Source organism: Leptinotarsa decemlineata, unplaced genomic scaffold (assembly GCF_025532065.1).
Source record: "Leptinotarsa decemlineata unplaced genomic scaffold, Ldec_3_MD MMD2_P_RNA_scaffold_5, whole genome shotgun sequence".
NCBI classification, from domain to species: domain Eukaryota; kingdom Metazoa; phylum Arthropoda; class Insecta; order Coleoptera; family Chrysomelidae; genus Leptinotarsa; species Leptinotarsa decemlineata.
The window spans coordinates 23,005,271-23,019,780 of record NW_027412532.1 but is presented as its reverse complement, the minus strand read 5'-3'; the positions used below and the strand labels follow the sequence as shown (position 1 = coordinate 23,019,780).

The 14,510-nt window shown below is 34.2% G+C and overlaps 1 protein-coding gene across 2 annotated transcripts in view; it reads left to right on the top strand.

Annotated features, from left to right (window-relative positions):
- Positions 1-14,510, top strand: part of LOC111503224 (major facilitator superfamily domain-containing protein 6) — a 103,188-nt gene that overhangs the window by 74,323 nt on the left and 14,355 nt on the right. For both annotated transcript variants that reach the window (XM_074169701.1, XM_074169700.1), the window contains one exon: positions 2,689-2,978. In XM_074169701.1, coding sequence (XP_074025802.1) covers positions 2,689-2,978 — 290 coding nt within the window. The remainder of the gene's footprint in view (positions 1-2,688; positions 2,979-14,510) is intronic.

Here is a 14,510-nt window from a genome sequence, read left to right as displayed (position 1 = left end):
CAACCAACTTCAACCTACGATTATATCTTGACTAGCGGTCCACCCCGGCTCCGCACGGGTGCAATGCTAATACTAAACATACATATAAACGCGAGCTATCGCTGCTAATCATAAAGTGATATAGGGAGGAACGGCCTTCGACGACCTTATTATAGGCACCCGCCATCGGCCTCCCGGCCGGTACCGCCGCAACCGCTGTGTCCCTGCATTTCAAATCTGTAATATAAGTGAAAACTTAAGTAAGTAATGTAAGTGAAAACTTACATTTAAATTACATGCTGTGAAGGACCATATTGATCTATATTGAATGCACAATGTATTAATTGGATAAGGATTGATGCTGTATTGCTTAAAATCGCTTCGTGAATAAGTCATTACTTTTCGAAGATTAAAAATAGTTATTGTGTACACCTTGAAAAGGTCTACAATACTGTGGTACATTTTTTGATTTATCTCTTATATTATTTACGACATCACATTAGAAACTTCTGAAATTATCAGTGTTTGTCTACTATATTATGCATGTTACATACACTCAAACATTTCTCTTGAATCACTCTATCTATTGAAAAACCCGCATCAAAATCCTTTGCATAGTTTCAAAGATCTGAGCATACATAGGACAGACAGCGGGAATCAACTTTGTTTTATACTATGTAAAGAAGTTAAAAACAACTTTCTTATTTCAGATGGCGATTTTGTAACTACTTTTTTAGTCAAGGAGAACAGAATCTGGTCGAATGGAACGTTTCGTTTGTTACTGAGGCAGACATCATCAGCGAATGAGGCATACATCATCAGTACTTGATGTCTGCCACAGTAGCAGACGAAACGTTTGGTTATTAAGTTTCCATCCGACTACTGCCTACCAACCCATATTCTGTTCTCTTCAACCTTGACTCAGGTTATGTCTATTATGTACTGATTTTGAATTTTTTTATAACTATTCTAATTTTGGGTAAATGAGAAAAGTTCTCTAATTGAAAAGATCAAATAGTAAACATTGATGAAAAATCCGCTAAGTCCATTCATGCCCACGCAGTGAGTTTGAATGCAATATCAGTATTCAGCATTTTGGAGTTTTAATTGATAATTTATTGTAATTATTATAATCTTTGGAATATTCTCAATTTTTTCAAACGGAAACCTCAGATTTTCTATTTGCGATAGTTTCTTCGAAATTTTGATATATTATTGAACCCACCGCGTCTATTTGCATATCTTTCTGATTGAGTACCTATTACAATAATTCTTGTTTCAAGGCTGATTTCTCTTGAATAAACTTTCATACGGAATATTTTCATATTAGATTGTTTTAAAAATTCTGTCCGTTTTTATGAGTCTACTTCAAAATATAATATATCAGTAAAAACTCTTTTTGAATTCAATCGAAATAAGCACCATTTGAATTAGTGTACTTTCACCAACGTATTACGAGTCGATTAATTCCGTCTGCATGAAAATTGCGTGCTCGGGATTTGATGTAGTCGACGAAGGTCGTTTATGCCTGGTCCTGATTCACTCAATTGGTGATTTATGAAACGAGCAGACGGGCGTTGTTGTGCAGAATCTGACCTCTTCTGTTGACCTGTGCCGGCTGCTAATGATGCAATTTTCGGTACATTTCAATAATTTCTTTACAATTGGACTCTGTTGTGACGGTCTGGTCCGGTTGCAGTCAATCACGCCAGCCGCTGACCAAAATAGAGTAACCATGGTACCTCTTTGGTTGATTTTTGCCTTTGGGAAGTGCCTGGATCGCTCATTGGTAATTAAGCACTATCCTGAATGTCTCTTGTTGTCGTAGAGGATCCACTTTTCAGCATATGTGTCGATCCAATTAAAAAAAAGGATCGTTTATTAAATCATCACAAACCGCTGACGAGAGCTGATGCCCAGTTCTTCCGCCATCCCAGACACCGTTTGTTATCGGTCAGTCTCCACCGGAGTCCTCAAACCCCAACCTGTAGGTCGAGAACTTTGAGGCTCATCTTCGAGGCTGAAATCTCTGGAACGAAATTTTGCAAAGCAACGTCGTACAGTTCGTTCAATAACACCATCATTGTCAAATTCCTGGTTTATTTTTTGGGCGGATTCGGCAGCGCTCGGTTCAATTTGAATTCGTGAAGAAAAATTAGCCGAAAATCGCTTATCATCATAATGTAAATAAGCTGAAAAGGGACAAAAAATAAAATTTGGAAAAAAATTGGCAGAATCAATGTATTGAGTACAAAATTCTCTATTGATCAGTATATACTACGACACAGTAAAATTAATATTTATTGAGATATGGAGCTGTCTGTCTGTCTGTTTTAAAAAACATTTTTCCGTTAACCAGCTGTTGCCCACATACGAACGACAACTCTCAAAAATCGAAACTTGTGCGAGCTAGGGACTAACGAGGTCTCACATTTTAATGTGTGATTCCTAATACTGGTTGGGCGATAGGAAGTAAAAAATCGATCGTTCAGCCTTACAGTCCGAATCACCGGTTCACACAGCGGTCGATTGAGTGAGTGGAGCAAGCCATCAACGTCAACCCACCAGGCTACCATCCCACCAGCTACCGTCTCACAAGCTACAAAACCTCTTGACATTAAAACGAACAAAACTTCTGAAACAATCTAATACTCGTACATACTCTCCACATCGAAGGCAAACAATGTAACCTTTTTTTTCAATTTTCAGCAATGGGTCCGATTCTCCCGCAATTTCCAGTCTATGGCAAAGAACTTGGAATATCGACAATAGTCATGGGTACAGTAACAGGAATTCTACCCATCGTCTTTCTGTTCGCAAAACCAGCATTTGGACTTTTGGTTGATGTTTACAGAGCATACAGAAAAACAATCTTCATGGGCATTATAGTTGCTACGGTTCTTTGTTTCGCTCTCATGATTTTAGTGCCCCCAGAACCAAAAGTCGAAATAAACATTAGAAGATCTGATAACATCACTTTGGACAGCTGTTATGAAACGGTTAGTAATTGTAGGACAAAATTGGGGAATGACTAATGCTATGTTGTACTATTTCATTTTTGGTAATCTTTTTCGTGAGATCAACCTGCGATTGAAATCATACAGTCAGTAACAATTTTTTTGCTGAGAAATTATTGTAGTAGATTGAAAAGATAAAAACTATTTTTCGTTTTCTGAAATCCTAAAAATTACAAAACTAATTGATCTAAACTACCTCACCATCTATAGATTCATTATTGATACAAGATATTTTTGAATTCACAAATATCTTTGAGTAAACCACTTTCAAATACTATTGCTATATTTCACTTCTGGTGTGTATATCATATAAATTTTGTTCACTTGAGAATTCAAAAGGATGAAATCATATTTTTATCTCAAAATGGGTGGTAGGGTAGAGGATAGTACTTGTACGCATCTAAGCAAAATTTGTCATAAATCAAATGTTTTCATCGGTAAAAACTGCAGATTTGCCATAGTTGTTCATTCACATATTCCCTTCAACAGAGCCATCTCAAATTTTCTACAAAATAAAAGGGGTTGGTATAAAACAGATAAACCCGAGTTTTGTGGTTTGCGTACCATTACCCTACACGGTGGTTAATGATACGTATTTTGTCGGGCAAAGATACACAAATAAAAACTGTTTGAAAAAATCTATTTTTTGAAAATTGTAATAAAATATCATAAATTTAAAAAAAGTAAACTTATTCGTAATTAAAACTTAATAAAATCGAAAACTTAAAACATATTGTAGATATTTCACAAAAATATTTAACTTTTTTCAGAAACTAAATCAAAATTTGCCAACAAGGTCCCCTGTTGCAAAGAATTTTTTACTGCAAAAGTCGCATTCATAATCAGTGGCAAAGTCCTGCCCACTGCATTCAGCATGTACCCACTTCCCGCAGGTAACACATCTATACCAAATTTCCCCATCTTTCCCGAAATCTTCACATAACAAGCAGTGATACTTCTCGTTTGAATCCACATACATGTCATCCAGTTCATCAATTTCGTTGTCCTCGGAAATATCAGAATCTAGTTCCATATTTCTTTTATTCATTGTTTTTTGCGTAATGGCACTTTTGCTTTAATAGTTTTACCCTTTCCTTCTCGAGCAAAATTTATTTTATTCCTTCTTTGTTGCTTCTCCTCGAGAATTAATTTCATTGGTGTAGCTATTAATATTTCTGACTTTCCCTTGGTGTATTTTCTAGTTTTTTCTTTTCCAGAATATGATGGCAATGGTGAAAGTTTTGCAATACTGACTTCGCCTTTTGCTAAAGCACTTTCGTTTAGGACAGGATTGGGGTATAATTGGAACGTTGGTAGTTCACGTGCCAGGATCAGGCTGATTTGTGGAGTCCAAATCATTAGATACAGTAGGCAAATATTGACTAGCAGCTTCAAAATCCTCTTTGGTAAATTTATCTGGATTGAATGATGAGTTGAAACCTGATCCATTTTCCATTGTCGCAATTTTAACGTAGGCATTTTTAAATATTTCTGCATAATCTGGAAAAGTTATTTTCTCTTGCTTGCCAGTTTTCAAAAAAATATCGCACTCCTTATTGAAAAACGAAGTATCGAGTGGTTGTAAGCGGTGGGAGGTATGTGGCGGTATTGACAACATGTCAATTCCATTATAGTTATAAATCGGAATGGATATAATAATAATAATAATAATAATCGTCTTTATTCATCGACATAATATAAAAAATTAAATACAAAAATTTAGAACAATAATTAAGGGTCAATGAAAAGATGAACTATCAGCCTAGGCTGCTTTTCAACTCAACCTAGCGAAAAAAAAAAAAAAAATATAGGTGAATCATAGAAGACTATAAAAATATAAGTGAATCATAGAAAAATATAAAAGTAAAATTTGAGTATTAGCGTATATAAAATCAAAAATACTTATTTCCAGAACAATTTATATTCGTGTGAGTATAAGATATAAAAGTACAAATCAAATAAAAATTAAATTTTTAAATAATAATTTAAATGAAAAAAAAAGTAATAATTTAATTCTAAATATAAATATAAATATGTGCCTAAATTCTTGTAAAATATTTTCACCTTAGTAAACACTTTTATTAACATTCATTTATAACCCTAGCGTAAACAATAATCATATGCAGGCCCGTCTTAAAAGCAACTCTATAGTGACTGAAGTAAGATTTTCAATTTCTTCTTGAAATTGTATAAAGAGAAGTTCCAAAACTCCTTGGGAAGAGTGTTATAGAATTTAGGTGCAGAATATGAAAAAGAACGTTGGTACAGTGCACTTCAGTGTTTGGAAATAACCAGCATATTATTTTTCCTTGTGTTCACCCTATTGAGGTTTTTGAACATAGTAAATTTATTGAGGGGATACGTAGGTTTGCCAGACGTTATAACTTTGTGTGTCAAGGTAAGTAAATGGAGTTTTCGACAGTTATCTAATTTGAGCCATCCTGTTTCTTTGAATTTCATATATATGTTCAAATTTACGTATTCCATGAGAAAAACGTAAACAGGAATTTTGAATTTTTTGTAGTCTAGCTGCATCAGCCTGTAGAAGTGCGGGATCATAAATACTGTCGCAATATGATAATTTAGTTTCATTTTAGTAGATAGCAAATCACGACTAGGATACAGCTGTCTCAGAATATTGAACGAGCTCTGACAGAGATAGCTGACATGCTTGGTAAATCTTAGGTCAACATCAAACCAAATACCTAGGTTTTTGATTTCACTTACAAAGGTTAACGGCATACTTGCTAACCTGATTTGAAAATTTTGTGTTAGCTTGATTTCGTTCCGAGAAGCATAGCTACTGATTTCGAAGGGTTAAGTGTGAGATTATGTGCGGTTGAGATATTGTATAAAGATGTAAAGTCTTCTTCAATTTGAGAAGTTGCTGAAAGGATTGGATTGCTCGTAAAGTCTAGGTATAATTGAGTATCATCGGCTTAGTGGTGGATAGTACAAAACTTCAGACACTCATGAAAATCCAAGAATAGGTCCCAAGATTGATCCTTGAGGCACTCCGTAATTCAGTATTTGGTCATCTGACTTCAATGAACCTACTACTACCGACTGACATCGTTCCGATAAATAGTTACGAATAGGCCCACAAGCGTATCATTACCCGATTTACGCCATTTGTCTTATGAGCTATTTGAACAAATTATATTGGTCGATATTGCCAGGAAATATATACGGCATTTGGTTCAGTAGGGACCAGTTCATTCATGATAAAAAATAGAGCAACTTTGAAATAAAAATGTAATACTTACCTTTACTTGAATTGCGCACAAATGCTATAACAAAAATTCCGAAAACTAAAAATGGTCTATATCTAACGAATAAAAAAGCGTAGAACTGAAATGTACCTTAACAGAGTTGTTGAAATACGTGTGTGCCACGAGTCTATCCAATTATTGTCTGTTCAGAAATAAGAGAGACTACAACAGTATATATATATATATATATATATATATATATATATATATATATATATATATAATATATATATATATATATATATATATATATATATAATAATAATATTTATTATTATTATATATATATATAATTCTGAGTTTTTTGAAATATTCTTGACAGTGATCCCTGTATCCAATATTAGCCAGCACTCTCAATGCCTTCTTTTGTATCCTAAATATTTGAATGGAATGACATGAATTTCCCCAAAGTTGTACCCCATAACTGATATGTGAGTGAAACAGTGAAGAGTATGAGGTTTTTAATATATTTGCACTAGTGATGTACTTCAACTGGCGAGGAACAAATAGAGAACCCAAGAGTTTTCTCTTCAGTTGAGAAATATGTGCAGAACAGTTAAGTCTATTATCTAATATTAGTTTCAAAATTATAGATAGTTTGGTTATTAGCAGAAGTCTGGATGTATTGTGTTTTCTGACAATTTAGTTTCAGCTTATTAGATAGAAACCACTGATTATCGCTATTAGATAGCGATAATCAGTGGATAGAGCGGGCCCAAAACAGACCCTTGCGGAACGCCATGTTTGAAAGTTTGATTAGGTACCGTTGAGCATCACTGCTTGTTGACGATTAGTAAGATATGTTCTTATCAAGTGAAGCGTCTCACATGAAATTCTATTCCAATAGAATTTCATGTGAGACGCAGTCGAACGATTTCGACAGGTCACAAAGCATCAACGCTGTGTGATTGCCATGCTCAAGTTCCTCAATCACGCCAGACACGACGTCGTACACTGCATCTATTGTTGAGCGCGACTTTCTGAAACCATATTGTGAATTGCTGAAAAATTTATTATTTTCAAAGTAGGCATAGAGCTGAATCTTAATTATAATTTCAACCACTTTACTGAATATTGAAATAATACTTATTGGTCATAATTATCGATGGCTTTTTCATCACCTTTTTTAAAAAGGGGCACTACTTCGGAAGAGTTGAAGATATCTGGAAAGATACCAGTACATAAGATTAAATTGATCAGTATAGTAAAAGAGGTTGGATTATTATAGACGAGGTTTCCTTTAGTATTCGACTATTGAGTTCATGGGTAACTGAACATTTGGTGTCCTTCAGTGAATTAATCGCTTCCAAAACTTCTATCTCATGCACGGGTCGGAAGAAAAATGACTTACACGGAGCAGGAATTTTTTTAAAACTTAAAAGCCCCTCGTTTGCAACATACGGGAGATAATTAATGATATTATCAGCAATGTTACTAAAAAAGTTGTTCATCTCATCAGATGATAGTTCGATTGTTGGTTTTAAATCGTATTTATTTCTCTCGAAATTTATTATTTTCCAGCAAGCTTCAGAGTTATTATTGGACGAAGAAATGTATTCATCATACACCATTTTTTTAGCGGATATCAGTTTATTACCATATTCTTTTTTGACCTGTTTGTACACTGTAAAACCATTTGGGGTCTTGGTTATGTCTGCTATTTGTTTGAGGGTAAATCTATTTTTTATTTGGATGAAACATGGGTCAATGAGAGTCATACCGTCTTGAAGGTTTGGCAAGATCAGAACATCAAAAGTGGAAGACAAGCCTTTATGGAAAGTTGGTCCACTGGTTTGAAAATTCCAGTTGGAAAAGGTCGTCGTCTCATTATCACTCACATAGCAGCAGTGAAGGATTCTTGAAAGATGGATTGATGGTGTTCGAATGGATGCCATAGTATTCGAAAAATTGTTTAAAAACATACTTGTGAAACTTTCGCAGGGATCCGTAATAGTAATGGATATCGCAAGTTACCACAGGAGACGAGTCGAGAAGCTGCCGACGTCGTGTTGGAAGAAAGCAGATATTACTGAGTGGTTACAAATGAAAGCTATTCCTTTTGAATCACCCATGTTAAAAACAGAGCTCCCCAACTTGGCTAAACGTCATAAGTCAAAATTCGTCAGGTATGTCACCGATGAGATAGCGAAGACTAAAGGAATGTCGGTTCTTCGGTTGCCGCCTCATCACTGAGAATTGAATCCAATAGAGTTGGTTTGGGCTCAAGTTAAAGGATTCATCGCACGGAATAATAAGACCTTCAAGCTGTGTGAAGTAATGCAATAACTATACAGTGCTCTGGAAACAGTCGACCAAGAAGCTTGGGAAAAATGTATCCTCAAAACAATCAGAATCGAAGCAGAGTTGTGGGATCTTGATGATCGCATAGACTCATTATCAGAAAAAATTATTCCAGTTGTCATCAATCCTAATGAAACTGATTCATCCAGTGAAGAATCACTCGACGAATCCCTGTAGACTTTTTTCAGATTAAAATTATCGCAATGTCTTATTCGAAGTGAGTATTCCCATTAAAAAATAAGGAATATGAATCTTCATTTCCAAACCAACAAAAATATATAAAGTGTATCTCTCAGTGCAGCCACACTTTTCTACTTCAAATTTATTTACATCAAAAGACGAATCATAACTACAAATTATAATATTTTGAGTTAAATAGGTTGGATGAAGGAAATGGATAGAGTATTTAATACGTCACCAGATGATACATATTTCTTTTAATATGCGAATTTTTTAAAATTCAAGTTAATGACAAATTTTATTTTTTTTCAAAAAAGCTAATTTATCAAATGCAGTAACTTCTAGCCCTTTCTACATTTGTATTTATTTGTAAATTTAATATTCTGATTATTTTATAGATCTGTAGAAGGTAACAATTCTAAATAATAAAAAAATATTTCAAATATAAATTGCCTTCCCAAAATAAAATATTTAAACAAAATTAGTTTTCACCACATTTTAATTATCTTCTCATCATACAGAATATATCAATGGAAAATTTATATTAATACTCCCAGTCCGACGTCCATTAATATTATATTAAACGTAATATCAGAAAAAACATCGAGTGATTTTTGGCGGTATTTTCGCATTCTTTGTGGGTGAATTGCAGTGCTATTTGCCTGCTGCGTGTGATTCCCCGCCTCTCCCCTAACCTGGTTATGAATTGTGATGAAGGTCACTAATTCATCGTAGAAACAAAATATGAGAAATGTAACGGATTTATGCTCAACTTTGCAGGAAATTGATTGATTTCTACTGATTCTCCGTCTAATTGCATTCATTTGTTCTGGTGCTCACGAATATTTCCAATTATATTCCGTAGTAATTGGGGACTAAACTACAAACGCCAGTCGAATTTTCGCAGGGCACAATATCATTTGAATTTAAAGAAATTAAGTTAAATTCTAAAATTAAAGTGAAATCTAACCTTTAAAAATATAAACAAAATAAAATTACTGTATTCGATATTAATAAACAAACATATAATTCATCTCTCTGATAGTATTTTATTTCAATTCATCCATTTTCATGTTGGGTTACCTTGTGATAATAGTGGTTCATTAGTTTTCAAAGCTTTCTTGGTTTGGTATTGCTTCGAATGATTTACATTTAAAATATTTCCCATAATCGGATATATCTTGCCAGGGGTGTATTTTAGGTATAGGACATTCGTCATGAATTGGATATCTTTTTTTTTCATTGTATCCAAAAACAGTAGAATAGTGTAGGTTTCCATTTGAAAAAATCGTGTTTCATCAGATCTCTCGATGTTATGTTTTAGGTGGAAATTTCGACCACCCTGTAAATTATTTTCGAAAGTTCGATGGACCTGTTCATAACTTGATGCTTAAGGTGTGATTCTGTGAAATTTCACATTTTCAACTGTTACTGTCTATGAGTTATAATTTTTTCGGAATGGTGCTGTAACTGTCAAATTTGAGTATAGGAATTTTTATACAAAGTGGGCCTAAAATGTGCTGAGAAATTAAAAAATGTAAAAAAATACAAGGTATTTCATTTGAAATAAGGAAGTTGCCCTCAACTTCCGGTATAACGGAAAGAGACCGGAAGCTGAAAATATTTCAGTTGAGAAGGCCAGAAAATTTCAAGTTTTTATTTTGAATCTCCATATATTCCTAACGAACGCTCGTCGTGCAAGACCCTGTATATTCGGATAGGTTTCGCGGTCAGCAATTTGATATAATGTTGTCCGGGTTGAACCGCGTCTGTAGTTTTCATCGTTTCGACTCCTGCTTTGGAGCCATTCTCAAGATTTGTACTTACATGACCCAAGGACGAGGTCGTTAACTCCCTTGTCCCCAAGTCTCGTTACTAGTTCTATATGTGCTGTGTTCCACTATAAGTTCGTACTGGTCACTCTGTTGTTCGGGGCCCATATTTATGTTATTGTAGCAGGTATCTGATTTGCCTTACCAGGTATCTGAGTTATTTTCAGGTATCTTGTGTGACAACAATGTCCTCCATGTTTGCGGTAGTCTCTGCGAATCGTCTCGCTTGTTGAGGCAGTTGGGACGTTTTTCAATTTTGATTGCTTCCCGAATTATCCTGGCCTGAAGGTTTTTCACCGTAGCAATGTTCTTGGTGTTTTCGAAGCTTATTAGTGGCCTATTTCCCGGTGGTGTTTGAAGAAAGATGATGCTGGATCTAATTTGCGAACACGTAGTTCATGTTCATAGGTTCTGTTGGAAATTCTTCTATTGGTCGGACCGATGTAAGTTCTGGGGCAGTAGGAACGTGATATCTCGTATACCCTATGCTTCATTGCGTATTGTGTACTTCATTGCGTATCGTGTACCGATACGCAATGAAGCATATAGGGTATATACGATTCTTAACATAGTGGAGATTTGGTTGTTGGCTGTGAATACTGTCTTTACGTTATGTTTCTTCAGAATTCGGCTCACTTTGTCAGTGACTCCATGGATGTAGGGGAGAAAAGTTTGTGTCTGGTTGGTCTGTTCCTCGGGTAACTCGTGGGGTGGGGTTTGTGTTGCCGTTGGATGGATCTTTGTATTAGGGAGACGGAATAGTCATTTTGGTGAAGGACGGCTGTGAGTTCGTAGTTCCCTGGATCTATTGTGGTTGTCAGTGAATCCTATAGAACGATGTACGAGGGAACTCAGAACGGAATTCAGCTGGACAGGATGATGATGGGAATCGAAATTGATGTAGCGGTTACTATGGTTTTCGATAGACCGTGTGTTTTAGTAGAGTTAGTTGCTTTCGGCAAACAAGTGTTGCCCATCTTTACACTTGGCTGCCGCGCTGATGAGGCCAATAGCCAGAAACACGTGTCCGCGGTTTGCCCCTATTTTTTGAGTGTTGTGTCCGCGAATTATTTCATTCTTGATTTATATATATATATATATATATATATATATATATATATATATATATATATATATATATATATATATATATATATATATATATATATATATGAAACATAATAACATATAAAACAGTATACCTGTGCTAGGTATATCAGGATATTTAATTTGAAAATTTTAATTTTGAAAGAAGTCTTCAACATGAAATTGACAACCTTTTGAAATTGAATGATGTGAAATAGTTTTTCTAATTTTTCAATATCGTATATCATGGTGATTTATATTGTATGAATATCACAGGATATATTCAGATTTTTATTTTTTGTTAGTAAAAATGAATAAATTTTGCAGAGATTGTCGATGTCTGTCTTTTTGTTGATTTTGTTTTCTTTAATTTTAATTTCAGGCATTTTCAGAAATGGCTTTTTATTTGAATTTATTTATTTGAAATGGAGAATTGTGGAGTTTAATCGACTGAATGATCATTATCTAGAACGTGTTGTAGAGCACAAGAATTTCGTTTTAAATTTTTACAATTACTTTTATGAAGAGCTATGCGGGTTTTTAAATTGTTTTTTTTTTTCTCTATATTGTATATCTTATCACAATCGTTGCAGGGAATTTCGTAAACTACATGTGACTTTCCTAATAACGGATCTTCATCTTTTAATTTTGAGTGTAGTTTAATTAAGGGTTTAACTTTCTTTTGTGAAATTTTTATATTCTTTTCTTGTTTGAATACGTTTATGATTTTGATGGACAATTCAGGGATATAAGGAATGGAAGAATATTTGAAATTTGGATTTTCAGCTTGATTGTTTTCTCTGATGTTGATGATATTAGATGAATCATTATATAACAATTAATTCTAAACAGACCGAATCCCCGAAAAACCACTCTTTTATATATACCTACGGTCGTTACACTATCAATTATATGCAATTGCAAATTGATTTATATCAGATTAATCTATTTTTCAAAAATAAAAAACTTTTGTTCAAATTCAACCGACCTTGTAGGTCTTACGGTTTACGAGATAGCAATAGTGGGATCAGCTAAAATAAACGGCCTGTATATATCATCAATAAAAACTTCGAGTAAACCTTATTACAGAAATACACATTGAAAACAGGATTGTTGTGGTTTCAATATATTTTTGACGAGGTCGAATTTTCTTGTAAATTGTCGATGTGATGCAGCACGGTGTGAACGTTTCATGAATGTTCATTATTACTCATAATTATTTGATCTGCTGGTTTCTACTGTGAATATTAACAACTCGTTAGCACTCATAATGGAGTGCTAACAAGCAATATATTACAATGAACTACAGATAATGCAGGGCCTTTTGTTTCCCAATTTTCGAAATGAAATCTTTCAAAAACATAATGGAAATCACCTCATTGGTTACCCATCCCCACCCCTCTTCTGATCAATTCAAAGATCTTGAAAATATCTACTCATTTGTTAAATGTGAAGAATCTAAATAAAGGGTCTTTATTTACTTGGGGGCTACTAGCATAGCTATTCTTCCACTCAACCAAAAACAGACATTTGACAAAAGTTTTTTACAATATTCTTATCATATGACGAATCATACAAATAAAAATAGAAACAAAACAGAACAATATTTCATTTCCTTTCATTTCATTTTACTGTTTAGTGGAAATAATTACTTTGACTTGAATGATGAAACGGTTTCCACAATTGTTTTCAACTTGAGAATTATACCAGTCATCAATGTCATCATTCTGGTTGTACATCATGCATCCTAATCAAGCATAACACGGTGTTGTCAAATGCATAAAACTCCACCATTAGCACCAAAATTCAATAGCAATACAATAAGCTCCGTCACGCTGGAACCCGGTTTGAAAAACTCTACCTTTTTTAGCCTACTTCACCTACAAACGATACTAGTAATGTTCATTTTTTGTAGTCTTATCGGTTACTGAGAAAGCACTATTAATAATATACAAAGTAAGAACTTCAAGTAATAATGTGCTAAAGAGTTTTGAAATAGGTTCGAAATTGATTGTAATTTATTGTAGTAACAATACAATATCAATATGAATGAAAATAAAATCGAGTATTTTTCAACTAAACTAACCTGACATAACCTATCTTAACCAAGATATGTAACCTGAAATCTGAAGTAAAAACTAACGTATTTTAGAATGCTTTGTTTGGAAAAAAGCATCTACCCTTAACATCTAACCTGACTTCCGAATTCAAAAACGAATTAATGTTAGTATGTTGGAAATAATTCTTAAACCTTAACAATACAAATTCAAAGCTGTTCATAGACATCGTCAACCTGAAAAGTTTAATTCTCGTTCCATTTGTACTCCATATTTATTTTGTGTTCAGACGGCCGCTTTTATTAACGCCTGTTGAATAAAGGAGACCTAGAAGAGCGAACATTCCAGAGGCATTGGTCGGCTTCACATCTCTCTCTCTTTCGAAAATGTTGGTGAGCTTTGGAAGCTATGAACTCATTCGTATATTCAACGACTATAGCAATAAAGTCAACGCTGAATAAACATTTCCAGCATTCCAGAGGATTTTCTTTATATAACTCAGTTTCCAGAAAGGTGGGATACCATATTGTGAGATCTTGTTCTAACATTCTTGTTGAAGGGCAGTACTTTCCACTCTAAATCATCTCTACTTTCAACTACCTTCCTCAAGTGAACATGATTTTCTTTCGTAGAATTTTCATCACCATGGATCATGGTGGTTAACAAGCGGATGATGGATCCACTTGTAAACGAGGACAAACATCACCCTTCCATACAAATAGATTTGATAACCTCACATAGTCGTGATCGTTTTAATAACGTCTCTCATTCTTGTGACATATCAAA